Source organism: Onthophagus taurus, chromosome 11 (assembly GCF_036711975.1).
Source record: "Onthophagus taurus isolate NC chromosome 11, IU_Otau_3.0, whole genome shotgun sequence".
Taxonomy (NCBI): Eukaryota; Metazoa; Arthropoda; class Insecta; order Coleoptera; family Scarabaeidae; genus Onthophagus; species Onthophagus taurus.
This window is the reverse complement of record NC_091976.1, coordinates 31,234,970-31,262,410: the sequence shown is the minus strand read 5'-3', so window position 1 is coordinate 31,262,410 and position 27,441 is coordinate 31,234,970. Positions and strand designations below refer to the sequence as shown.

The window sequence follows — 27,441 nt, the reverse complement described above, 5'->3', positions numbered from 1 at the left end:
CAGAGTAACAAGACACATAGCTCGTTTTTTAACCGGCGAGACGATAGCAACAAACCGCCCAGCAACAAACTTTTTCCTTTATATTTCCACCTACTTCTAGGGCCCATATTTTTGTTATTTAGAAAGATAGCGGAAAACTAAGCACACGGTTGGAAAGCTTGGTCGTTTCTCTATCTTAAACCGAGTTTTCGTCCGCCGATATGTTGATAATAAGAGCAAGAGAAAATAAGAAACGTCGCGCTGTATTCAATTTACCTTAAAATTACCAAACTTCATGGCCTTGTGCAGCCGTTACCAGATGGAAATTCAATAAATGGTTTACATATTCGGAAAGAGCTGACCTTGGACTATCTTATTCCGAGTTTTCGTCCGTCAATATTCGTCGGCGTCAGTAAAAAAAACGGTCCTGAAAAGGAGCCTACAGTTGGCAACAAACTTTACTTTTGTATTTCCATCTATGTACATTTCGGACGGATATCTGTGTTATTTATAATGCTAGCGGAAAACTAAGCACACGGTTGGAAAGCTTGGTTGTTTCTCTATCTTAAACCGACTTTTCGTCCGCCGATATGTTGATAATAAGAGCAAGAAAAAATAAGAAACGTCGCGCTGTATTCAATTTACCTTAAAATTACCAAACTTCACGGCCTTGTGCAGCCGTTAACAGATGGAAACTCACTAAATGGCTTATATATTTGGAAAGAGCTGACCTTGGGCTATCTTATTCCGAGTTTTCGTCCGCCAATATCTATCAGCGTCTGTAAAAAAAACGCTCCTGAAAAAAAGTCTACAGTTGGCAACAAACTTTACCTTTGTATTTCCATCTACTTTTCGGACGGATATCTTTGTTACTTATAACGCTAGCGAAAAACTAAGCACATGGTTGGAAAGCTTGGTCTTTTCTCTATCCTAAACCGAGTTTTCGTCCGCCGATATGTTGATAATAAGAGCAAGAAAAAATAAGAAACGTCGCGCTGCATTCAATTTACCTCAAAATTACCAAACTTCACGGCCTTGTGCAGCCGTTAACAGATGGAAACTCAATAAATGGCTTATATATTTGGAAAGAGCTGACCTTGGACTATCTTATTCCGAGTTTTCGTCCGCCAATATCTATCAGCGTCTGTAAGAAAAACCCACCTGAAAAAGCCCCTACCGATAAAAACACGCAAATATTTCTTGCACTAATAACTTTCCTATTTGACAGGGACAAAACTTTACAACAATATTCAGCTTATGGGAAATTTCCTGCTCTTTCCAACGATGTGTGACACACCGTGATCACACGTTTGCACAATCCTTTTTTCTGGCTATGAACTACCTAAACCACGAATTTTTGCCGCGGCTAAACCACGCTTAGGTCAATAACTAACTCTCTTGTATGACGGGGAGAAAACTCTAGAACTATATTCATCTTATGGAAAATTTTCTGCTCTTTCCAACGGTGTCCGACGCACTTCGCTTACGCGTTTGCATACGCGTTTTTTAAATTGATGAACTGAGTTAAAATGCAAGGTTGGTAACGTTACCAGATTCAAAACCATCAAAACACAATTCAACAATTCGAGTCTAAAATCACTCAAATTCTTCCAGATTCTGATAAAATAGGTGTAACATGAAATAATCTTTCCTTTTTGAACAGTTTAACATGTTTCTAAACGTAAAACTAAAACTATAACTAACACTAGCACTATCACTAGAACTAACACTAGACCTAGAACTACAAACTTTCGGGTTCGCTTCCAACTTGTTTTCTGAAGAAGGTTGCAACATGGCACCCGAAACGTCAAAAATTTTTTCAAAAAACGCACGGCTCAACCCGAAAGTTTCTAGTTCTAGGTCTAGTGTTAGTTGTAGTGATAGTGCTAGTGTTAGTTTTAGTTTTATTAACACCGGCCGTGAAACCCTTCGTACTTATATGTTTTTAAACGGTTTTAAATAAATTAAGAGTGAATGAAAAATTATCTGTCAACATGAAATGAAGTTAGGATTCTCTCTCAGGTAAAACTTTGTTCCAATTTTTCCTTCATCATATAAGAAAGTTAGGTTAAGAAGTGATTGCGTTCTGCTACCTGTAGGTTGTCTTTCAGGTGCGTTTCTTTTACAGACGCTGGCAGATATTGACGGCGTCTGTAAATGAAAATTCGAAATAAGACAGGCCAAAGTTAGCTCTTTTCGAATATGTAAACCATTTGTTGAATTTCCTTCTAATAAGGGCTGCAAATTTGTCGCTATTTTTCTAGATAACGAAAATATTGGACCGAAAAGTAGACGGAAATACAAGGGGAAAGTTTGTTGCTGGGCTGAAAAACGATTGTGCAAACGTGTGATTGAAATGTGTTATATACCGTTAAAAAGAGCAGAAAATTTCCCATAAGATGAATATAGTTCTAGAGTTTTCTCCACGTCATATAAGAGAGTTATTCACCCAAGCGTGGTTTAGCCGCGGCAAAAATTCGTGGCAGCGCGACGTTTCTTATTTTTTTTTTGCTCTCATTATCAACATATCGGCGGAGGAAAATAGCGGTTTAAGATAGAGAAATGAGCAAGCTTTCCAACCGTGTGCTTAGTTTTTCGCTAGCGTTATAAATAACAAAGATATCCGTCCGAAAAGTACATAGATGGAAATACAAAAGTAAAGTTTGTTACCAACTGTAGGCTCCTTTTCAGGGGCGTTTTTTTGACAGACGCTGACAGATATTGACGGACGAAAACTCGGGATAAGATAGTCCAAGGTCAGCTCTTTTCGAATATGTAAACCATTTATTAAATTTCCATCTGGTAACGGCTGCACAAGGCCGTGAAGTTTGGTAATTTTAAGGTAAATTGAATGCAGCGCGACTTTTCTTATTTTTTCTTGCTCTTATTATCAACATATCGGCGGACGAAAACTCGGTTTAGGATAGAGAAAAGACCAAGCTTTCCAACCGTGTGCTTAGTTTTTCGCTATCTTTCTAAATAACAAAGATATGGGCCCTAGAAGTAGGTGGAAATATAAAGGAAAAAGTTTGTTGCTGGGCGGTTTGTTGCTATCGTCTCGCCGGTCGTTTTTTACCAAACAGCTGGTGCTTCATAGCACACCACGCATCATAGCGGATTTTTTAAAAACTAGTTCCACAACAAACTAATGATAGCCCACTTTATACGGAATTGCATTTGGTACATTGCACGTACTTCACAACCTAACGCAAAAATGAATTATTTGGCACTTAGCCCGGATTTTACATTCAGTCTACAATTAGATAACAATTTTTTTTTGATACTCCATCTTGTCACATCTTGTTACCTATGAAAATTTTGTTGACAATTTCTGTCAATTAATTTTAAAGAAATGGCTAAAGGTGGATCAGAAAAAAAAACTACATCCAAAGTTGAAATACAAGTAGAACCAGAACCACAAGAACCACCAGAACCAGATCCCCCACCTAATACAATTCAAATCCGAATACTATCGTATGAAAATATAGTAATTTTTAATTAACACTTAAAGATAAAATAAATTTAACACCAACATTTTTAGAAAACGGTGTATCCCGTATCAGATTTAACAATAAAATTCGAACTAAAAGGAGCAACAATTTTTGAATCTGAAAAGACCCAGGTGCTTCGCTTTGATATATTAGAAACCGATTTTGATTTTGACATACCATGTGATCTCTCCAATCCTATAGATAGAGATTTATTAATAACCGCTCCTTTAACCAGTAAGAAAATTGCATAAAAAAAACTTTTTTTAAACAATATTAATTTTTTAGTATCCGTAACTGAAACTGAACGTATTGTTGATACTAGTGCAGTAGAAATTTTAGCACCTGCTGCCACAGAAATCAAACCAACCGTTCCAGAACCACCTCCACCGCCACCTGAGATACCTCCAAAGAAAGGTCAAAAAGAAAAAGGAGGTAAAGGTAAAAAAAGTAAAAAAGGATCTGAAAAAAGTAATGATTAAAAAAATATAAATAATTACGATGATTCATAATTAAATTTTTAAAAACAGCTTCTTCAATTGCGGAAACTTCTCAATTAACATTACCGATAAAACCAACCGGACCCCAATTATTGGGAATCGCAAAATTAGATTTATTACCAATCTTTTTAGGGTATTCAACTTTCGACGAAGCTTTATGCATCGAAAAATCACCACCGGTTTTCGATGAAACCGCAACATCTTTGGAGAATTTACTTAAAGTAAAAGTTAATGTCTCTTTAGAAGGGGAACCTTTAAACATAGATTCAAGCACAATATTACATTTAACCGTCGAATCCGCTTATAATATTCCAAGTTTAGTCGCCACAGATTTCCAATACGAATTATGTTGTTTAATTCCCGGAGAACATCCAGTAATATTTCTTTTTTATTAGTAAAAATAAATATAACTAATTCGATTTTAGAAATTAGAACCAATCATATTCAATAAAGGTAGAATTACCAACGAAAATACACAGTTTAAATATAAATTATGGCCGAAAGTTACCGAAGAACAATTACCAATTCCAAGTACATACCGGTTTGTCCCATTTAAAAGCAATTTTAATTTTAATTATGTAATTATTTATAGAATTCCAGATGATGTAGCAGACGTTAAAAATGCAACAGAAATTGATATAGAACCATTTATTTCTAGTACTACAACGAGAATTGAATGGAATTTTATTAAAAGGTCATTTTTTGGATTAACCCAAGTGGCTAATTTTCATCGACAAATTGGAAAATATAGAAAAATTCCTGTTGAAATCTATATTACTCCTGTTCAAGTAATTATTTTATTTTTTATTTATACATATACTTCCGGAAAATTTGACTACTCTTTCATTATTATAAAAATTCCAACAATGAAAACTGATTTAAAAAATCTTTATAATAACTTCTGTTTAGGCGACACAACCTACATCTTCCATTTTCCAGGATCTCCTCCATAGTGTAGGAAGTTAGCTCCTAATTTTTTGATTTTAAAATTTTTCATTGTTCTAGATTGTTCTAGAGTTGTTCTACATTGTTCCAAAGCGGCAAATAAAAAAATAAAAACTCGGCTTGGCTAGCCCCCTATTTTTGGAAAAATCAGTTTTTCTTTGTTGTTCTGGGTTGTTCTAGTTATTGTTCTAGAAAATAAAAATTATGGGACACAGCATTACGAAGTTATAACTAAAAATAGGTTTGGCTGCCAAAATGTCTAGTTGATTGCTGTGACCATAGTTTTTCTATTTTCAATTCAAATTTCAGTCACACAATAATAATAATAACATAATTAAGCATATGAACGTACATTAATTGACATAACAATAAGAAAATGTATACAAACAAAAAGAAAACACATTCAATGAAAAATCAAATAACAACAATTCATCAAACTGTTAAGTTAAGCATCGAAAAATGATACATCCCGAACAAATCTTCCTGACATACACTTCGTTCTGTCCTCACAGCTCTGGAGTCCATAACGATGTAAAAGATATGGATAGTTCAATTCCCCTCGAGGCGGATAATGATCAAAATCCAGGAAATGCATGAATCTAACAAATTTACATTGTACCCTCTCGATGGTGGTGATGTACTTTAAATAAGATGGTGACCAAACAATGTTTGCTTCTTAAGAGTGTAAAGTAGAGATTTATTATTGTGTTTATATGAGCAAATTCCAAACTATTTCTTGTTATAAATCCAAGTGTTCTGAGGCGTTCGTCGACGCCTTGTCAACATATACAGGGTGGTTCAAATTCGATGTCCGAATAGGCTATCTCGAAAACTATAAGAGTTAGAAAAAAAGTAGCTTACATGTCATGATCTCGTTTTTCGAGAAACTGCTAATGCCGAAAACCTCAAACCGCTATCGTCTTTTGTTTTTCTCCTACAGGTCAAAATTGAAAATATCGTAAAACCAGCAAGTGCAATTATCTTGGTTATTATTATAGGTGGAGTATTATAACTAAGACATTATATGGACACTTTTTTACAGAGAATTTGATGACGTAGACAAAAAAATTTTTTCGGTTTTGGATTTTGAGATATGACAATTTTCGTTTTTTTAAATGGAAACAACCAATAAATTCGCTTATTAAATTCGTTATTTTTTTTTTGATTACAAAAATATGGGGTTAGATAGGTCTATTTCTTATTGTTTTAGAATATTGCTAAAAATAAACTTTTTTTTAGTGTCGTTAAAGAAATTAAATTTACAGTTTCCTGTAAAAATTAAAAATTATTTTACTGAAAATTTATATAAAATATACTTCATTGTAACATTCTAACATGTTAAACTTTTCAGAATTTTCGTAATCCATCTTAAAAAATAAGATTTTTAATTTGATACGTTTAATTTGCTATGTTTATTTGAATTAAAATATATGATCGCCATCTATTAATAATTTATTAAATCATTTAATAATAATATTAAATATTAATAAAAAATGTGAAATAATGCAATTTATTCCAACTTTTGTATAAAACAATTATAAATTAAATAGTTCAACAAATGTAGTTGTTTCAAATATCAGAAATATGTTTTTTTTAATTTTTAGATATAATTTACAGGAAACTGTAAATTTAATTTTTTTGACGACAAAAAAAGTTTATTTTTAGCTTTATTCTAAAACAATAAGAAATCAGAACAAACCCTATATTTTAGTAATCAGAAAAAAATTTATAACGATCTAAAATAACTCAAACTTTGCTGATTCAAATTGTTCTTCTTCTTTACGTTTAAACCAAGGAAAAAAGGTTTTTCTAGTTACACGAACATTAATTTTGCAAAATCATATCTTCCTAAAATTACAGTAAACTGCAGACCTAAAAAGACTGTTGGTAGGCCAATACAGAACATTAATATTTTGATCGCCAACCACTTTTTTGTAGTTTTGGCCGTATGACAAGCTGCTCCATCCTGCTGAAATATGTAATTTTTGCCAACATTTAACTGCACGATACTTGGTAGTATGCTGTTTTGTAGTATTTGTAGTATCCTGAAGCTGTCAAATAGCCCCAAATGATTACTCCCTTCGGAAATTTTACACAACGTTTTAAACAATCTTTATGAAATGCCTCATGTTTATTGCAAATTTCGATTCATCGCTGAATATTATCCTGGAAAAGTCTTCTGCTGACCAAGACAGTTTAGATTTTGCCCATGTGAGCCTGGCTTTTTGTTGTTTTTCTGTTAACCGTGGTTTTTCTTTTGCTTATAAAACAACAATTTTCTAAAAGCGACATTTTTTAATTATTGCTTGTAAGAAAACCTTTAATCCACTTTTAAGAATCCATTTGATATATTTAATCCAGTTTCATTATTCCATTCAGCGGTAACTTGTCTTAAAATGTTTCTTCGTCCTTTTTTGCAGATTTTAACAAATATTCTTTTATTTCTATCAGAAACTAACTTTGGACGACCTGAACTTTTACTCTTTTTTTCTAAAATTTGCCCATTTTGCCCACGGATTTTTGACTCTGTACAGATATCACGCATCATTTTAATTGATAAATACAGATTTACTCAACAGCAACAATATTGCTTAATACTTTATAAAAAAAAGATTTTAATTTTTAGCAACAAGTCGAAGATCAACCACCTGGTAAAGATGCCAAAAAGAAGAAAGATACAAAAGATAAAGCATCCTCAAAAACTGGTGGGACATCAACAGAAGCTCCTCCAACAGAATATGATTCAACAATTGATTTTTTGCACGTAATGGCTAATATAGATGCTGGTTATCTTCTTTATCCAGGAGTTAAAAAATGTAGAGTTGCTTGTCCATTAAGAACTTATCAGGAAGTTGAGATTTTAGAAGAAACCGGCTTGGAAGATTCTTATTTTAGACCAAGACCGCCACCGAAACCAGTTGAATCTATTGAAAAAGGTGGTAAAGGTGGTAAGGGAGATAAAGGTGGTAAAGGAGGGAAAGGTAGTAAAGGAGGTAAAGATAGTAAAAGTGGTAAATCTGGAAAAGGAAAAGGAAAAGGAGCAGAACCTGTTGAAGGAAAAGATTTAGCGGAATCATTACCTCCCCCACCCCCACCGCCTCCTCCACCAAGTAAACAAATTTATAACGATGCTGGAGACCCAGCTTTCATAATTTTAGAATTAGAACTTTTTAATCCGTTATCACCGATACGACACTTAGAGTATTTAGATGATGATATGTGCAAATTCATTGCACCTAAACCTAGTTTATCAAAAAAATTTATTTCATCTAAGGTGGCCCAAGATATTCACGGCGAAACGATACGTTCCATCCTTACAGACATTAACGCACAATATAAAAGTTATTTGGAAGATAAAACAAATTGTCAATGCGATTTAGATTCTTTTCAATCTTATATACAAAAATCGGGTGCTTATCAAGTTTACATAACTTCAATTCTTCGAAGTTTATCAACATTGATTCCTCAAAAATACGGATACAAAAAGAACATCTTCCAATCTTCTAATGAATACCAAAAGTTTGTTTCTGATGTTTACGTTGATATGATTCGAGATATGAATCGGGTTGTTAACGAACAACAACTTTTCGGGGCGAGCTTCGATGACCATAAACACTTAACACGAAATGAAAAGTTATTATTATATGCTAAAGAAGCTATGGAACTTGGCGAACAAAACACAGCAGATAGATATTATTTAGAAGTAAAATAAATTTATGATGTATCCATTTAATTATTAATATCATTTTAGAGAATATGTTGTCGAGAAGATGATCCAAACGTTTGGTTTGATTACGCCGTTTTTCAATTAGAAATAAATGATGTTGATAAAGCGAAAGAATGTGTAACGGAAACGGTTCAATTAGATTTCGAACATAAATTTGGGTAATTATTAATTAAAATTTAAATTAATACTTTAATTTTTAATTAATTTAAGATTAATGATGTACGGATTAATGTTGTTCGATAAAGGGATGATTTTAGAAAGTGAAACGTGTTTTTTAAGAATGGTGTGTTTAAATCCAACGTGGGTTGAAGGTTGGATCATCACTTACGCTTTTTATAAACAAACGGGAAACTTGGAGGGTGCCGAATATTGTTGGGATATGGCCAAAAAGGGGCTTGCACAAAAAACTAAATATCCAACGGATTATTTTAGCCAAACACCTGATTTAGCTTGGTCTGAAGAAAAACTTGACGATAACGTTTTTCTAAAAACTGCCGGGTTATTAATAAAAATGAGATTACACCAACACGCTGAAAAAGTTTTGTCTTATGCGTTATTCACCCATAAAGGATTTTGCAAGTATTTATATGGAGTTATAGCTTATTTACAAAAAGATTATGAAAAAGCTTTAGAATTTCTTGAGACAGCTGAGAAATTAATAGGATTAGTAAGCAACTTTTTCAAAACATTAACAAAAATAATAATTCTTCACAAATTTAGGATTATGGTGTTACAGCATTAATAGGCCACTGCAACATAAAGCTCTACCAATTTGAAGAAGCTGCCAAATATTTCGACATCGTTCTAGAAATGTTTAACAGACCTGAAGATATTCACCTTGTTTTCATGAACGGCGCCATGGCAAACGACGTAATTGGTGATTCCCAAAAAGCTCGACAATTATCTTTACACGCTTGCAAGTTTAGTGCAACACCGCAAAGTTGGTTGTTTGCGGGTGGATTTTATTTTAAACAAAACGATCTTTTAAGCGCCGAAGAATGTTTAATTCAATCGAATCTATGCGATAATCGTCTTTCAGAAACTTGGGCTTATTTAGCTTTGATTAATTACAATTTAAAAAAAACTCATCAATATTACCTTTGTATGGCGCAAGCTAAAAAGTTTAATGTTGAAAATAAGGATTTAATCGGTACTATTGAAGAAATGGTAGCTAACCAAGAAAAACAAGATAAATAATGTTTATTTATTTATTGTTATTTTATGTAAAGAAGTTTTCGATAATAAAATGATGTTACGTGGCTCCATCTCTTGGTACTAATTAAAAAAAAAGAATTTTAGGTTATGTTATTAAAATTATTAAAATTAAATAATTAAATATTAAAGAAATGGAACAAGACGAAGCATATCTCCACACTTTTTTTAATTTTATATCATAAAATCATTACGATAAAGCAAAAGATCACGTTGTAAGTAATAAAAATGATCTTAATTAAATCATAACCTAAAAAAATTTTTTTTAGGATAATTATAAACGTAAAAAAATCTAGACCTTGGTATAAGCTAATGATGCAATTATCTCAACTCGTCGTGGCTGAGAAAAGTTTATGGAACTAGAATTTCTCCAAAGTAAAATAAAAGGATTTTTATGGAAAGATGTAACCTTTTCTTACTACGTTTTAAGTTTAAACTTAATTTCTGTTGTTTTAGAATTCCCTAAAATGTTTGTATGAAAGTGCTAAAAGCGAGATTAAGAAAGTGGAAGATTCTTGTAAAGTTCATAATCAAAAGAAAAGTGTTTTAAATTATTGCTAAAATATAGCGCAGTTTTTAAACGCACAATTACAATTAATTGATTTGTACGTTTAAAAATTTAATCGAATCTATGTGATAATCGTCTTTCAGAAACTTGGGCTTATTTATCTTTGATTAATTACAATTAAAAAAAAAATCATCGATATTACTTTTGTTTGATGTAAGGTAAAGAGTTTAATGTTGAAAATAAGGATTTAATTGGTGCTATAGAAGAAATGGTAGCTAACCAAGAAAAACCTGATAAATAATGTTTATTTATTTATTATTTTATGTAAAGAAGTTTTTGATAATAAAATGATGTTATGTGGCTCCATCTCTTGGTATTAATTAAAAATAAAGAATTTTAGGTTATGTTATTAAAATTAAATAATTAAATATTAAAGAAATGGAACAAGACGAAGCATATCTCCACACTTTTTTTAATTTTATATCACAAAATCATTACGATAAAGCAAAAGATCACGTTGTAAGTAATAAAAATTATCTTAATTAAATCATAACCTAAAAAATTATTTTTTGAAGGAAAAATATAAACATGTAAAAAAATCTGGACCTTGGTATATGCTAATGATGCAATTATCTCAACTCGTCGTGGCTGAGAAAAGTTATATGGAACTAGAATTTCTCCAAAGTAAAATAAAAGGATTTTTATGGAAAGATGTAATCTTTTTTTTCTACGTTTTAAGTTTAAACTTAATTTCTGTTGTTTTAGAATTCTTTAAAATGTTTGTATGAAAGTGTTAAAAGCGAGATTAAGAAAGTGGAAGATTCTTGTAAAGTTCATAATCAAGAGAAAAGTGTTTTAAATTATTGCTAAAATATAGCGCAGTTTTTAAGCGCAAAATTACAATTAATTGATTTGTAGGTTTAAAAATTTAATCGAATCTATGTGATAATCGCCTTTCAGAAACTTGGGCTTATTTAGCTTTGATTAATTACAATTTAAAAAAAATCATCAATATTACCTTTGTATGGTGCAAGGTAAAGAGTTTAATGTTGAAAATAAGGATTTAATTGGTACTATTGAAGCAATGGTAGCTAACCAAGAAAAACAAGATAAATAATGTTTATTTATTTATTGTTATTTTATGTAAAGAAGTTTTTGATAATAAAATGATGTTATGTGGCTCCATCTCTTGGCACTAATTAAAAATAAAAAATTTTAGGTTATATTATTAAAATTAAATAATTAAATATTAAAGAAATGGAACAAGACGAAGCATATCTCCACACTTTTTTTAATTTTATATCACAAAATCATTACGATAAAGCAAAAGATCACGTTGTAAGTAATAAAAATTATCTTAATTAAATCATAACCTAAAAAATTATTTTTTTTAGGAAAAATATAAACATGTAAAAAAATCTGGACCTTGGTATATGCTAATGATGCAATTATCTCAACTCGTCGTTGCTGAAAAAAGTTATATGGAACTAGAATTTCTCCAAAGTAAAATAAAAGGATTTTTATGGAAAGATGTAAACTTTTTTTACTACGTTTTAAGTTTAAACTTAATTTCTGTTGTTTTAGAATTCCCTAAAATGTTTGTATGAAAGTGTTAAAGGCGAGATTAAGAAAGTGGAAGATTCTTGTAAAGTTCATAATCAAGAGAAAAGTGTTTTAAATTATTGCCAAAATATAGCGCAGTTTTTAAGCGCACGATTGCAATTAATTGACTTGTAGGTTCAAAAAATTATAAACTTTCTTAATTTATTATTAATTTTTGTAGTTACGAACATGTTTACACAATCGGTCATCAAAAAGTAATCAACTATGCGGATTTAGTAACCCATATAACCACAATAATCGAACAAAACATTCCTTTATTTTCTGATATAAGCATGACGTCTATAAAAGCAATTTTTGGATTGGAATGTGATATTTTATCAAATTTATTTAAAGCCTTAGTTGAAGTACAAAAGCTACAATTTTTACCGAGTTTAGTTTTAATCCACGGAGCTCACACCGGATTAACTTTATGGGAGAGTAAAATACAAAATAGAGAGGTACATATTAGAAGGAAGGAATTTTTGATTTTATTGTGATATAAAGCGGACTTTTCAGCCGTGGAAATTAGGATTTATTAAAAACATTCAATGGCCAACTCTTTACCAGTGGTTATCAAAACTAAAGGGAGCTGTTATAAGCAAATTTAGCTTATATTTTTATCATATTTTATCACAACAAACTACACCGACGGATATGAAGCAATTATGTTCGAAATTGCAATATGATAGCTATCAAAAGTAATCGAAATAATTTCGAATTAATTTTTTACGTTAATAAGTTTCTTTTTGTTATAGAATTGCTTATTTTCATAAGAAATACGACGCATCTGTTTTATTAGTATCAGATAATCAATTTATTTGTGTAAATAGCGAAAACGATTCATTCCCAATTATCGTATCTTATCCACAAGTAAGAAATTCATTCATTTTTATAAATGTCTACTATATTCTATTTTTTAATTCGGAGGAGTAAAAAAGAAAAGTCACGTTTACACAGTGTAATTTTTCAAAGTTGTTTTTTGGCGGGAGTTTTCAAACGACAAAGGATTTTAAGTAAACTGTACAAGTGTCCCAATTTCGATGTCCTCATAGGCTATCTCCGAACCTAAATGAGATAGAAAGAAAGTAGCTTATTTATCATGATTTCATTTTTCGAGAAAATGCTAATGCCGAAAACTCCGAACAGCTATGGTCTTTTGTTTTCGCCCTATCGGCAAAAACTGAAAAATTTGCGAAAACGACAATCGCAAATATCTTACTTATTATCAAAGATGGAATATTATAAATAAAACATTATATGGGCCACTTTTTACGAAGAACTCAGTGGCGTAGGTAGAATTTTTTTCCCATCTTTTATTTTCGAGATTTTAGAAGTAACTTTATTTTTTTAAATGGACACCATAACTGGCTATGACGTAAAATAATTTGTTATTTTCTTCTGATAACAAATGTATATAGTTTGTGAGGTATATTTCTGATAGTTATTGAATAATTAACAAAAATTCATTTTGTTCTATTTAAAACTAATGTATGTATTTAAAACTTAATGTTGTTATGGTGATAACCACCATGTTATGGTGATAAATACCATGATGAAAAACATTGTTTCCAATTATTGCCAAAGTTTGTAGCAGTATTTAAAAATTCACTAATAACTCTGGCATTATGTGCTGGTGCTCCATCATATTGAAAATATATCATTTGAGACATATTTAATAGCAAATTATTGTCGATCAAAGGCTCAATGTGCTGCCTTAATATAATGAGGTATTTACCTGACTTTAAGATTTATGGTAGATACTACAGGTGTCCGGAAATGACGTGTACAACGGAAGACCACAAGTACCTTGACCAAAAATATGATGATTTAACTAAACTTATCTTTATACAAAATTGCTTAGTTTAGTCGCTAGAGGGCTTTGAAAATTCATGATGAATTAAAGATAAATCGCAAAATGACAAATATAAATACTACCGTCAAGTTTAAACGACAAACTGTTTTTGTTTTTAAAATTAATTAATATTATTAATAATTTATTAATTAACCGTTCACCCAACTGAAATTTTGTAAGAGAGAAAATAGTTTCTAAATTAAAGTAACTATTCAGAAAAAAAATGGTAGTGTTTGTACATTGGGTTAGACAGATATGGATGCATAGTTTATTGTGACAAAGTTTTTAAACACCCTATAATTTTCGAAATTACAGCTTATTCTACAAATAGCTGTAGTCTACTGATACAAATGCATGACCAAAAAATGAATAAAATCCACTGAGGATTTTTCGATTTATTTAAAAAACATACTTTTAAATCCCTCTAGCGACTAAACTAAGTAATTTTGTATATAGATAAGTTGAGTTAAATCATCATATTTTTAGTTAAGGTACTTGTGGTCTTGCGTTGCTACACGTCATTTCCGGACACCTGTATATGCCAAAATTCTATTACCTAAAACGTCACACCATACATTGAACCCGAATCTTCTTTGAACACTCAGAGACTTCATCGGTCCAGATGACATTTTGAACAAACAGCAGATGATTTAATTTTTCTAAATATCATCTACAGAATTCTAATCTTAGATTGACATCTGCGGCACGTAAATAATGAGTTAGCGCCGCTTTGTATGGTTTATACTTTTTTCTTCTTTCATATTCTGGAGCAGCGGCTTCTGGGTCAGACGTGTTGTTCAATTTCTTTTTCCAACCCAACCCAACCTCGCATAACGAGCATAATTCGTTCCAGAATCTTACTCGTAATGCGAAATACTCGTTAAGCGAAACAACGCTCCACCTAATGACGAGAATAAGGGACTTCCCCTATGCGTGTCACTCGTTATGCGAAATATCGATCATTAAGCGAGGTTCCACTGTAGTTGCAAAATTTAATTACTTATTTGTTTAAACACAATAAAAAACAGGGCGTAGTTACATATTGCATATTTTTATTGAACTAACACTAGACCTAGAACTAGAATCAATCGAGTTTAGCCGTCTTAAGAGACGTGCGGCTAAATCCGAATGCTTCTAGTTCTCGATCTAGTGTCTGTTCTAGTATTACACTAGCATTATCACTAGAACTAACACAAGACCTAGATCTAGAATCATTCGGGTTTAGCCGTCTCAAAAGACGTGCGGCTAAATCAGCTTATGTCAGTTCTAGTGACAGTGCTACTGTAATACTAGAACTGACACAAGATCTAGAACTAGAATCATTCGGGTTTAGCCGTCTTGACAGACGTGCGGCTAAATCCGAATGCTTCTAGTCCTCGGTCTAGTGTCAGTTCTAGTATTACAGTAGCACTGTCACTAGAACTGACATAAGACCTAGAACTAGAATCATTCGGGTTTAGCCGTCTTGAGAAACGTACGGCTAAATCCGAATACTTCTAGTTCTCGATCTAGTGTCAGTTCTAGTATTATAGTATCACTAGAACCGACACAAGACTAGATCTAGAATCATTCGGGTTTAGCCGTCTTAAGAGACGTGCGGCTAAATCCGAATACTTCTAATTTTCGGTCTAGTGTCAGTTCTAGTATTACACTAGCACTATCACTAGAACTAACACAAGACCTAGAACTAGAATCATTCGCGCTTAGCCGTTTTGAGACACGTGCGGCTAAACGCAAACGTTTCTAGTTCTCGGTTTAGTGTTGGTTCTAGTTTTATACTATCACTAGAACTAACACAAGACCTAAAACTAGAATCATTCGGGTTTAGTTGTTGAGCCTTGCGGCTAAACCCGAATGTTTCTAGGCGACCGGCAACATCTCGAATTTTCCTAGTGTAATTTTTGCTTAAAACTGACCAATAGCAAGCCTTCTTTTTGGCGCTTCAATTCGAAAACACTCCTCCGAATTAAAAAAATAGAGTATAATGGGTATAATTTATGTCTTTATTTAAGAAAATATGCTCCAATTTGGATATGATACTTCAAATGATAACGGATGTATCTCAAGATCTTTCGATTAATGATAGAATTATATTTAAATACATCGTTCAAGTAAGTACCTTTTTGGATTATTTAAACTAAGTGAAATGTTTATAAATTTACGAATTTCATTTTCTAGGAACATTGCACTTATGTTTTATGCATAATAGAACCCACAGTTTATATCGTTTTAATATTTGAAAGTAAACGTACCGAAAAAGATCTTTACATCAACAACTTTATATCCGATTTGTGTATAAATTTAAGATGTTCAAAAGTGTTTCTTAGCTTAAAAGATTCTCTTAAATAATCTCATAATTAAATAAATAAGTAGTATTTGATTTAATTTTTTATTAAAATTTTTTAACCTTATTTAAACATAATTAGATCTTGACGTCTGTGATGAAAAAAAAAAAACAATTGATGTCTAGCGTGACTTTTTGTGTCAGCCATTTTAAAGATTTTCAACCAAATTTTCTTCCCACGTTAAATGAGGTGTTTTTTGTGTTAATATGTTGGGTTTAAGACGAATTAACATTCAATTCGGTAAACGAATTCTAACCCGTAACCGAAGCGATGGTATTAAACCAGCCGTTAACCCAGATCCTCCACAATTTGGAAACGACCCCACAATAGGTATAATAATTTATAATTATTTAATTTTATTATTATTTAATGCTGAATTAAGTTGCTTTAGCACTTAATTTTATTTAATTTTTATTAAATCGAATTTGAAAGATAATTTAAAAATGTTATTAAAATTTTTTAGCTAGTTTGTACTTTCATTAATAGATGGCGCCACTTTAGCGATTTAAAGTCAAATTTTTTTTTTATTTTAGCAAAGTCTAGTACATCTCAAAGCACGTTTAGCGATGTAAAACAAGACGTGGACCTCTCAAAGCTTTACGTAAAAGTCGGCCAAGTCGAAGGAATTCAAAGTATATCTGAGTCGATTTTTAAAACTGCTGCACCTTTTGATGAAGTTCCTGGTCCACCTTTTTTGAAAAGTTTAGCCAAGTTTTGGTCGTTTGTCCCGGTTGTTGGTACTCAAGTTACTGCTAGTACAGTTCAGTACTTGTTAAGTGCCGGTAAACTATTTGGTAAATTATTTTTTTGTTTCTTAACTTTTCGTATTAACCAAAAATTAAAATTTTTTCTTTGTTTTAGGGAGCCAATTAAGTTGGGGAAATAATCTATGGTTATTCAAATATCTTTTGGATGAATACGGACCCGTTGTTCGTCTTCACGGTCCTTTTGGTGGAGATGTGGTAATTGTTAGTCGTCCGGAACATGCCAGTATGGTTTTTCAAAATGAAGGTCCTTATCCCATTCGAGCCACATTGGATTGTGTTGAAAAATATCGATTGCAATATCGTAAATATAAACATTCAGGACCTTTTCTTATGTAAACAAATTTAACCCTTAAAAATTAAACTTATTTAATTCAATTTATTTAAAAAATAAATGCAGGTATGGACCCGAATGGGAAAAGCTAAGAAAATCAATTGAAGAACCTCTTTCTTCAGCCTTAACAATTCAATATGATAAATTAGATAAAACTTGTCTCGAACTTGTTGATAGAATTGTCAGCATTCGAAATAAACAACAAGAAGTTCCAAAAGAATTTCTTAATGAAATCCATAAATGGAGTCTTGAATGCCTTTTTGCCGTCATGTTTAATCGTCGAATCGGTTTCTTAGATGTTCGTGGATTAAGCACTACCTCAGAGCCTGGAATTGTTCTGGAGAGCTTAACCGGGGCAACTAATGCAATTAGAAAATGTGAATCAGGTTTTCATTTATGGAAATTTTTTGAGACCCCATCCTGGAAATCATTAAAGGTCCATTGTGATACCATCGATAACGTCTTAACAAAATACATAAGAAAAGCTCAAGATAAATTGAGGGAAAAAAAAAATATTGGGGTTGATTTACGCCCAGAAGAAATGTCATTAATGGAATATGTTTTATTGAAAGAATCAATAGTTCCAGATGATATGCAAACCATTTTACTTGATATGATGTTAATTGGAGTCAACACTACATCCCACGCAATCGCATTTTTATTATATCATTTAGCAAGATATCCGAGAGCCCAACAAAAATTATTCGATGAAATCAAAGATTTACCAATGCAAATCGATCGAGATACATTGAATTCACTTCAATATATGAAAGCTTGTATTAAAGAAAGTCTTCGTCTTCAACCCCCAATGCCCATTTTAAATAGAATTTTGACTAAAGATATTTTAGTTCACGGTTATAAAATACCAAAAGGTACTTATATGTTAATCGCAACGAAGCTTTCAAGTCTTCGAGAGGAACATTTTGAAGATGCCGTTAAGTTTAAACCGGAAAGATGGTCGCAAATTGATGCCAAAGATATGGAATGCATGGCTACGATTCCTTATGGTTATGGGGCGAAAGCTTGCTTAGCTAAAGAATTGGCTGAGGTTCAAGTGGGGTTACTTTTGTTTAAGGTTAACGAATTTATAATGTTATTAATTAGTTAATTAATTTATTGTTTTTTTGTTAATAGATTTTGAAGCAGTTCAGAATTGAATACCATTACGGAGATATTCAAAGCAGCAATAATTTAATTGCATCGCCAAATCGTCCGTTGCAATTCAGATTTGTTGATCGTATTTGAGTCTATTTTTCGAGTTGTTTGTAAAAATTAAAAAAAAAAAATTGTTTAATTTAAAGCCGGTTTGTTTCTTGGTCCGATTTAGGTTGTAGTTTATTTTTAAGTTGGTTATTTATTTAAATTGTTATGGAGATAATAAATAAAGTTTTTCTTTATTTTGTTTCTCATGAGAATATTAAAGTTATGATGAAGGGTCACCTGTCTTTCAAGATGGCTAAACCCGAATTTTTGTAGTTGCAGGTTTAGTATTAGTTCTAGTTTTAGTTCAATAAAAATATACAACAATCAAGCACTGAATAACACGCAGTAGAACTAACTACACATAGAACTAGAAACATTTGGGTTTAGCCGTCTTAAGAGACGCAGGGCTAAACCCGAATGGTTCTAGTTCCTGGTCTAGTATTAGGTTTTGTTTTAGGACTAGTACTAGATCTAAAACTAGAACCATTTGGGTTTAGCCGTCTTAATTCGGCTAAATCCGAATGTTTCTAGATTTAGTATTGTTCAATAAAAATATACAACCTAACACTGAGTCACAATTAAAACTAGAATTAACACTAGACCTAGAACTAGAATCATTCGGGTTTAGCCGTCTTTAGAGACGTGCGGCTAAACCCGAATGATTCTAGTTCTAGGTATAGTATTAGTTCTAGTTTTACACTTGCACTGTCACTGGAACTAACACTATACCTAGAACTAGAATTATTCGGGTTTAGCCGCACGTCTCTAAAGACGGCTAAACCCGAATGATTCTAGTTCTAGTTATAGTGTTAGTTCTAGTTTTACACTTGCACTGTCACTAGAACTAACACTATATCTAGAACTAGAATCATTCGGGTTTAGCCGCACGTCTCTAAAGACGGCTAAACCCGAATGATTCTAGTTCTAGTTATAGTTCTAGTTTTACACTTGCACTGTCACTAGAACTAACACTATATCTAGAACTAGACTGCGACTAAATCCGAATGTTACTAGTTCTCGGTCTAGTGTTAGTTTTACTTTTGCACTAACACTATCACTAGAACTAAAAGAACTAGAATCATTCGGGTTTAGCCGTCTTAAAAGACGCAGGGCTAAACCCGAATGTTTCTAGATTTAGTGTTAGTTCAATAAAAATATACAACCTAACACTGCATCACTATTAAAACTAGAACTAACACTACACCTAGAAAGTTTTTTGAAATAAGTTGGGATTACATCTCAAAAAGAATGGAATTAAAAAAAAGCTATTCGAGAGACTTAGGGCCGGTTGTACAATATACCGATAAATCTACCTGATATCTATCCGCCCGATAAACTTATCAGGAGGATAAAGATATTCGCTGTTGTATAAACTGTTTTTGTCGGTAGGATTGCTATCAGCGAAATAAGAGTCGGTTGGTAGTAGTTTTTCCCCATATCTAGTGATTTATGCCGTAGAATGGTAACGCCAACGTCTTTCTTTGAAGTTTGAATTAAAATTTTGACAATTTAAATTGTTTAAAAAAATTTTCACTGACACATCGTACATATAAGGTTAACGTTTAATGATGGTTTAATGTTAGAGGTTAACCTATGCAGTAATCATACAAAGTTTTTATATAAAAACCTTGGTAACCATAAATATCTGGCGGATAAGTGTCTTATCGGCACCGCTGAGTATCCGATAAGTTATCCTGCCGATAATCTCACCGACAAAAATATCCGTACATTGTAATACAGTACAAACTAACTTATCTGCCAGATAACGCTGTCGGGAAGTTTATCGGTATATTGTACAACCGGCCCTTAGTGACTTATAATTCGAAATGTTATTAAAAAAATTGTGTAAAATTGTTAAAAATAAGTACTAAGAATGTAAAGTTTTAGGATTGAAATGAATAGGATTGTTTTGGTGTGCTCGACTCTTTACAAAATTTAAACAATATTAGAAACACGAAAATATAAATGATTTTCTGAAGAATGGAACTAATCACCTTTCAGGAAAAGTCATTTATCTTGTCGGTTTCTCATCTAACTTGAAGTTTAATTATCGTTTTTGCGATATATCTTACTTCTTTTCTACAAAATCCAGTCTAACTTTTTTCTCGCAATTTTTTTATTTTTAGATTTGTTATGAAGATTAGAATTTTCAAAATAATTGAAGTCATAATCGAGGAAGCTTAAGAAGAATTTTGATTTTGTTCGTGAAAATATTGAGCTAGCACGAGAAGGTAGCAGTTGGTACATCATTTGCGATGGCCAAACATAGAATTGGACTGTGAGCTGAAGAGAAACTTCGCCTACTGTGAAGAACTAACTGTGAACAAAAACTAATACTAGACCCGGAACTAGAACCATTCGGGTTAAGCCTTAATAGAAGCCCTAATTCTAGGTCTAGTGTTAGTTCTAGTTTTACACTAGCACTATCACTAGAACTAACACAAGAACTCGAACTAGAATCATTCGGGTTTCCGTCTAGAGAGTAAAAAGAAGCACCTAAAAGTAACTCTAAAAAATTTAAATTGACAAGTAAAAAGACAAACTATATGTATTTAAGTTAAAAAAGATACTTAGGGAAGTTGTCAGAATTAAAAAAATTGATTTTGACGTTTTTTGAATGATTTCAAAGATAACAACAAATAGATAAAGTTGATTGTTGTGTATCAAAATGCTTCAAATTGATTGGAAACGTTGTAAAATTACTTGTCAAAGATAAAATAAGTTAAAAAAGTGAATGGAGATGCTTTCAAAAAGATTTGAAAAAATTGTGAATATCAGAAAAGGTGATTGGTTTGAATCAAAATGGGTCTAATCGTTTCTAACCGTCTTTATAACACTTGGGGAAGTTGTCAGAATTAAAGAAATTGATTTTGATGTTATTTGAATGATGTCAAAGATAACAACAAATAGATAAAGTTGATTGTTGTGTATCAAAATGCGTCAAATTGATTGAAAACGTTGTAAAATTACTTGTCAAAGATAAAATAAGTTAAAAAAGTGAATGGGGATACTTTCAAAAAGATTTGAAACAATTTTGAATATCAGAAAAGATGATTGGTGTGAATCAAAATGGGTCTAATCGTTTCTAACCATCTTTATAACACGTGAGGAAGTTGTCAGAATTAAAGAAATTGATTTTGAAGCATTTTGAATGTCTTTAAAGATAACAACAAATAGATAAAGTTGATTGTTGTGTATCAAAATGCTTCAAATTGATTGAAAACGTTGTAAAATTACTTGTCAAAGACAAAATGAGTTAAAAAAGTGAATGGAGATGCTTTCAAAAAGATTTGAAACAATTTTGAATATCAGAAAAGGTGATTGGTGTGAATCAAAATGGGTCTAATCGTTTCTAACCATCTTTATAACACTTGGGGAAGTTGTCAGAATTAAAGAAATTGATTTTAACGTTTTTTGAATGGCTTTAAAGATAACAACAAATAGATAAAGTTGATTGTTGTGTATCAAAATGCTTCAAATTGATTGGAAACGTTGTAAAATTACTTGTCAAAGAGAAAATAAGTTAAAAAAGTGAATGGAGATGCTTTCAAAAAGATTTGAAAAAATTGTGAATATCAGAAAAGGTGATTGGTTTGAATCAAAATGGATCTAATCGTTTCTAACCATCTTTATAACACTTGGGGAAGTTGTCAGAATTAAAGAAATTGATTTTGACGTTTTTTGAATGGCTTTAAAGATAACATCAAATAGATAAAGTTGATTGTTGTGTATTAAAATGCTTCAAATTGATTGGAAACGTTGTAAAATTACATGTCAAAGATAAAATAAGTTAAAAAAGTGAATGGGGATGCTTTCATAAAGATTTAAAAGAATTTTGAATATCAGAAAAAGTGATTGGTGTGAATCAAACTGGGTCTAATCGTTTCTAACCATCTTTATAACACTTAAGGAAGTTGTCAGAATTAAAAAAAATTGACTTTAATGCTTTTTGAATGGCTTTAAAGATAACATCAAATAGATAAAGTTGATTGTTGTGTATCAAAATGCTTCAAATTGATTGGAAACGTTGTAAAATTACTTGTCAAAGACAAAATAAGTTAAAAGTTTTTCGTAGCAGTCTTGAGAGACGTTGTCTAGTGTTAGTTCTAGTTTTACACTAGCACTGCCACTAGAACTAACACAAGACCTAAAACTAGAATCATTTGGGTTTAGCCGTCTTTAGAGACGTGCGGCTAAACCCAAATGATTTTAGTTTTAGGTCTTGTGTTAGTTATACTTTTATTTCAGTAATACTGTTGTTACTGCCGTTAATGTCTGGCAGATTTTACAAGTGAGGTTGAGTGGAACTAATCATTTTGGGTTATTGTACATTTTTTTGATTTGATAATTTTCAGCAGTAAATCCTCTGCGAGCAATATCTGATTTTTTGCAAGCTGTATCTAGTCTTCCATTAGCAATTTCTATCCTTATGTGAGCAATATTTAATTTTCGGTCATCAGCAACTACATGATCCTCTACAAGCAACGTCTAGTCATCAGCAAGCAGTATCTAATCTTCTGCAAACAATATCTAGTCTTCTGCAACCAATATCTAGTCTTCTGATAGCAGTATTTAGTCTTTTGCAAGTAATATTTGGCCTAGATTTATCTCTTACTATGATTTTTTAACTTTCTCCTTTCTATAGAGTTAAAAAAGAGTTGTTCGATCGATTTTTTCAATCCATCCTTCATTGGTTCCTCTAAACTATTAAATCCCAATTAGAATTAGAATATCAAGTTGCATTGAATCGTTGCATTAAGTTTTTATTCCGCCATTCTAACCTCACTTTTAACTTCTTGCTTAACAATCTCTTCTCCGTTAACCTACCGGGACTAGATCCATAACCTATTGGATTCTGTTTCAGTGCTTTAGTTTAAATGTTATTAATTTATATGCTTATAATGACGCTATCCTTGTGTCAAATGTTTTTAATACCAACCTTAAAGATAATAAATTTGCCCTTTAAATCAGATTTGCCAACTTAAAGTAATCATTTTGACATTTCAATTTTAAATTTTTTTTAAATATTTCTTCTATTTTGCTCAATTACCAGTCTGGCAGATTTTACAAATGAGGTTGAGTATTTGACATGGCCTTACTAAAAGAACTAGAATCATTCGGGCTTAGCCGTATTGAGAGACGTGCGGCTAAACCAGAAATTTTCTAGTTCTTGTGTTCTAGTTTTAGTTTAATAAAAATATACAATCTAGCGCTGAATAACATCTAAAACTAGAACCAACACCATCTTACTAACGCCATTTCTTGTAGGTGCTTTTGTAGCGCAGAAATAATAACTTAAATTGCCCGAACTAATTGCATAACAATTATTTCCAGAATTTTTCACGTTTGCTTAATTTCAATTTATATAAAGGTATGTTTCATCAAATTTAATTAAGTTACATTGTAAAATTAATTTATCATTGTAAATTATAGGCATGCAAAAATGGTTACCAATGAGATAGTGGATGATTTAAATTCATTTAAGAATATGAGCATGCATAAAATTGGTTTATTGGATTCACCAAGTATTGTGGTAAGTATTGTGATTTCAATCACATCTCAAAATTAATAGATCTCTTACTATTACATGCTTACATTTTGTATTGTTTATAAAATTGTTACATAACACGACTTTAAAAAGATTATCACGTACATCTTACACAACTAATTGTAATTCATGGAACAAACAATTGCGGTTAGTTATAAAACCGCGGATTTTAACGCGAATTGAATACATAACGCACTAGAAAATGATCGATTCTGAACTCCACAAATAGAGACTTCGTAGTAAATAGTAATAAATTATTTGCCAAGAGCACTCGCGTGAAACGCGGGTGATATTTTTAGAAAAAGTGCATCCTACGCGTTTCCGCGCAGTAATTCGTGAAAGTTCATTCATACCATCCGTTGACGACGAATTCCTCTAAAAATAAATGGCGGTCCAAAAGGGAGAGGAAATAAGATGAGTTTATGTTTTAAATAAAAATAAATAATTTTATTCAGTTAACGGCGACCAACACAACTTACAATAAATAATTCGTATCTACATAATACATAAATATTATTTACAAAGAAAATGGGATGAGCGTGGTGTAATTTGGTTTTAAATGGATTCCCCTAAAAACAACCACTTCGTAAATTTAGTTCTAATTACAGCCGGATGTGTATATTGCCAAATTTCCAAGAAAACGACCAACAGTATGAATTAACCTAAAATTCGCGCGAGGATTTCGAGCTCTCCGTTTATTTTCGGGCAAGATTGACAGAGCGACTCCAATTGTATGCGATTTAAGGAGGTTTATTTAAAACCAAATTACCCACAAAAAAATCGGCACTTTTAAAACAAGACCAGCTCGGTTTTAAGAAGAACCAAAACGAATGAAACTTAACTAAAAAATAAGTTATAACTATTTAAATTAAAACTAACGGATGGCGACATAATTTTATTATAAATTACACAATTTGTACATTTCCTACTTTTCTAATAACATTAATGTATATATTAATTATTGTACTCTCGTTATGGAAATTTTATTTTGCGTATAACTACGATTTGAAATAATGAAATTACTGTCGTGATTCATTTTTGTGGCAAGGAAAATTGGTTAAAGATGGCGCGAGTACGATTAAATAGACAAATATACACGTGAATACACTCTCAAAAACATTTAATTATTAATTTTAATTAATTCATCAAATACTTTTAAGAGTACCTTATACAGAGGATATATAGTACGTCTCGAAATTAACCTTTTCACCCTCTCCCGCACGTGGATAATGATGTTTAAAAAAAAAACTAAACGACAACCGTTATAGGAGTAGAGAATTTTACACGTGACACACGTGGCGGGCGGAAACACATCCTTTTTTTCATCTTGAGCTATCGAATCCATTCGAACTAGACTACGTTTTGCCGTTGATGTGCGACTTGTTCTCTTCGATGTACACGTTTCCAACCTTCCCGCTGTTCATATTCGGATCCTTCCGCACTGAAACAGGAAACAGAGTTGATGTGAAATGGTATCGTTTCGTTTTTACGGACGAAATGGGGAAAGGAACGTTGTCGTGTTGGGACATCCGGTCTATTCGGTCTGATGCACATGATGTGTTTCATGTTGGGTGTCTTGAAATAAGTTGGGATTACATCTCAAAAAGAATGAAATTAAAAAAAAGCTATTTGAGAGACTTAGTGAGTTGTAATTCGAAATGTTATTAAAAAATTTATGTAAAATTGTTAAAAATAATTACTAAGAATGTAAAGTTTTAGGATTGAAATGAATAGAATTGTTTTAGTGTGCACGACTCTTTATGAAATTTTAATAATATCAGAAACACGAAAATATAAATGATTTCTGGAGAATAGAACTAATCACCTTTCAGGAAAAGTCATTTATCTTGACGGTTTCTTATCTAACTTGAAGTTTAATTATCGTTTTTGCGATATATCTTACTTCCTTTCTACAAAATTGAGTCTAATTTTTTTTTGCAATTTTTCTTTTAGATCTGTTATGAAGATTAGAATTTTCAAAATAATTGAAGTCATAATCAAACAAGCTTAAGAAGAATTTTGATTTTGTTGGTGAAAATATTAAGCTAGCACGAGAAGGTAGCAGTTAGTATATCATTTGCGATGGCCAAACATAGGATTGGACTGTGGGCTGAAAAGAGACTTAGCCTACTGTGGACTACTTCTCCTGGAATCAGCGACGCACGGCTAAATCTGAATGATTCTAGTTCTAGGTATAGTGTTAGTTGTAGTTTTACACTTACACTGCAATAGAACTAACATTAAACCTAGAACTAGAAACATTTGGGTTTAGCCGTACGTCTCTAAAGACGGCTAAACCCGAATGATTCTAGTTCTAGTATAGTGTTGGTTCTACATAGTAATAGTGCTAGTATAAAACTAGATCTAACACTAGACCTATAACTAGAAAGTTTCGTGTAGTGTTAGTTCCAGTGACAGTGCAAGTGTAAAACTAGAACTAACACTATAAATAGAACTAGAATCATTCGGGTTTAGCCGTCTTTAGAGACGTGCGGCTAAACCCGAATGTTTCTAGTTCTAGGTCTAGTGTTAGTTTTAGTTTTAATTATTGTGCACTCTAGACCCAGAATTAGAATCATTCGGGTTTAGCAGTCTTAAGAGACGTACGGCTAAACCCAAATGTTTCTAGTTCTAGGTATAGTGTTAGTTCCAGTGACAGTGCAAGTGTAAAACTAGAACTAACACTATAAATAGAACTAGAATCATTCGGGTTTAGCCGTCTTTAGAGACGTGCGGCTAAACCCGAATGATTCTAGTTCTAGGTATAGTGTTAGTTCTAGTTTTAATGGTTGTACAGCTCTAGACCCAGAATTAGAATCATTCGGGTTTAGCAGTCTTAAGAGACGTACGGCTAAACCCAAATGTTTCTAGTTCTAGGTATAGCGTTAGTTCTAGTGACAGTGCAAGTGTAAAACTAGAACTAATACTATAACTAGAACTAATACTATAACTAGAACTAATACTATAACTAGAACTAATACTATAACTAGAACTAGAATCATTCGGGTTTAGCCGTCTTTAGAGACGTGCGGCTAAACCCGAATGATTCTAGTTCTAGGTATAGTGTTAGTTCTAGTGATAGTGCAAGTATAAAACTATGAGGGATACTATAATAGCTCGGTCTTTTAAAATTTTGCTTAATTTTACTGTGGCTGCTCTAGCTGTTATTCAAATTCAAAGTTTATTTTGTCACAAAAAATATTAACACTCGCCAGGTACATACATTGCAAAGCAAAAAAGTAAAGAACAAACTTATAAAAAATCCGACAGTATAATCTGGTCAGTCAAATATTCAGAGCATGCGTAGTAGGTCTTTTTCTGTAAAAATGACTTAATACTACATTTAAACTTGTTTAATGGAAGCCTTCTGATTCTCTCTGGAATCTTGTTGTAAAATTTGAGAGACAAACAGTTGAAACTCCTCTGGCTCCTGG

At 31.9% G+C, this 27,441-nt stretch overlaps 4 protein-coding genes across 8 annotated transcripts in view; 3 read left to right on the top strand and 1 right to left on the bottom strand.

Moving 5' to 3' along the window:
* The first annotated feature begins 126 nt into the window (after nt 1–126).
* Nucleotides 127–10,725, top strand: LOC111420277 (cilia- and flagella-associated protein 70-like). 2 transcript variants are annotated; one of them, XM_071200238.1, is made up of 12 exons: nt 127–3,466; nt 3,521–3,704; nt 3,756–3,908; nt 4,100–4,341; nt 4,393–4,508; nt 4,560–4,755; nt 7,539–8,615; nt 8,664–8,797; nt 8,850–9,306; nt 9,360–10,066; nt 10,121–10,255; nt 10,308–10,725. In XM_071200238.1, exons 1-10 carry the CDS (start codon nt 3,332–3,334, stop codon nt 9,834–9,836), a joined length of 3,171 nt encoding a protein of 1,056 aa, XP_071056339.1. In that variant the 5' UTR covers nt 127–3,331; the 3' UTR covers nt 9,837–10,066; nt 10,121–10,255; nt 10,308–10,725. The 2 variants fall into 2 exon arrangements, with proteins under 2 accessions (XP_071056339.1, XP_071056338.1); XM_071200237.1 differs by having other exon boundaries at nt 3,756–3,938; nt 3,998–4,341.
* Nucleotides 10,726–11,228: 503 nt separating this feature from the next.
* Nucleotides 11,229–16,193, top strand: LOC111423488 (KICSTOR subunit 2-like). 2 transcript variants are annotated; one of them, XM_023056726.2, is made up of 8 exons: nt 11,229–11,697; nt 11,754–11,891; nt 11,944–12,092; nt 12,143–12,419; nt 12,478–12,659; nt 12,717–12,831; nt 15,826–15,924; nt 15,992–16,193. In XM_023056726.2, the coding sequence occupies exons 1-8, from the start codon at nt 11,617–11,619 to the stop codon at nt 16,160–16,162; spliced, it is 1,212 nt and encodes a 403-aa protein (XP_022912494.2). In that variant the 5' UTR covers nt 11,229–11,616; the 3' UTR covers nt 16,163–16,193. The 2 variants fall into 2 exon arrangements, with proteins under 2 accessions (XP_022912494.2, XP_022912491.2); XM_023056723.2 differs by having other exon boundaries at nt 12,466–12,659.
* An 89-nt stretch (nt 16,194–16,282) lies between these two features.
* On the top strand, nt 16,283–18,653 carry LOC111423489 (probable cytochrome P450 301a1, mitochondrial). Of its 2 annotated transcripts, none has more exons than XM_023056731.2 (5): nt 16,283–16,488; nt 16,692–16,940; nt 17,020–17,257; nt 17,323–18,331; nt 18,391–18,653. In XM_023056731.2, the coding sequence occupies exons 1-5, from the start codon at nt 16,365–16,367 to the stop codon at nt 18,499–18,501; spliced, it is 1,731 nt and encodes a 576-aa protein (XP_022912499.1). In that variant the 5' UTR covers nt 16,283–16,364; the 3' UTR covers nt 18,502–18,653. The 2 variants fall into 2 exon arrangements, with proteins under 2 accessions (XP_022912499.1, XP_022912498.1); XM_023056730.2 differs by having other exon boundaries at nt 16,692–16,952.
* Nucleotides 18,654–25,070: 6,417 nt separating this feature from the next.
* LOC111423484 (Tumor necrosis factor receptor superfamily member wengen) overlaps nt 25,071–27,441 on the bottom strand; it is a 51,896-nt gene continuing 49,525 nt past the window's right edge. For both annotated transcript variants that reach the window (XM_023056714.2, XM_023056713.2), the window contains exon 4: nt 25,071–25,448. In XM_023056714.2, the coding sequence (XP_022912482.1) occupies nt 25,363–25,448 (86 nt within the window). In that variant the 3' untranslated portion in view covers nt 25,071–25,362. The remainder of the gene's footprint in view (nt 25,449–27,441) is intronic.

Excerpts from the sequence above, each read along its gene's own strand:
- LOC111423489 (XM_023056730.2), top strand. The coding sequence starts at position 16,365 with ATGTTGGGTTTAAGACGAATTAACATTCAATTCGGTAAACGAATTCTA. Across the intron at positions 17,258-17,322 it reads CATTCAGGACCTTTTCTTAT|GTATGGACCCGAATGGGAAA; the intron begins GTAAACAAATTT and ends AAATAAATGCAG. Across the intron at positions 18,332-18,390 it reads TGGGGTTACTTTTGTTTAAG|ATTTTGAAGCAGTTCAGAAT; the intron begins GTTAACGAATTT and ends TTTTGTTAATAG.
- LOC111420277 (XM_071200237.1), top strand. The coding sequence starts at position 3,332 with ATGGCTAAAGGTGGATCAGAAAAAAAAACTACATCCAAAGTTGAAATA. Across the intron at positions 3,939-3,997 it reads TAAAAAAGGATCTGAAAAAA|CTTCTTCAATTGCGGAAACT; the intron begins GTAATGATTAAA and ends TTTTAAAAACAG. Across the intron at positions 8,798-8,849 it reads GATTTCGAACATAAATTTGG|ATTAATGATGTACGGATTAA; the intron begins GTAATTATTAAT and ends AATTAATTTAAG.
- LOC111423488 (XM_023056723.2), top strand. The coding sequence starts at position 11,617 with ATGGAACAAGACGAAGCATATCTCCACACTTTTTTTAATTTTATATCA. Across the intron at positions 11,892-11,943 it reads AAGGATTTTTATGGAAAGAT|AATTCCCTAAAATGTTTGTA; the intron begins GTAAACTTTTTT and ends CTGTTGTTTTAG. Across the intron at positions 12,832-15,825 it reads TTATCGTATCTTATCCACAA|AAAATATGCTCCAATTTGGA; the intron begins GTAAGAAATTCA and ends TCTTTATTTAAG.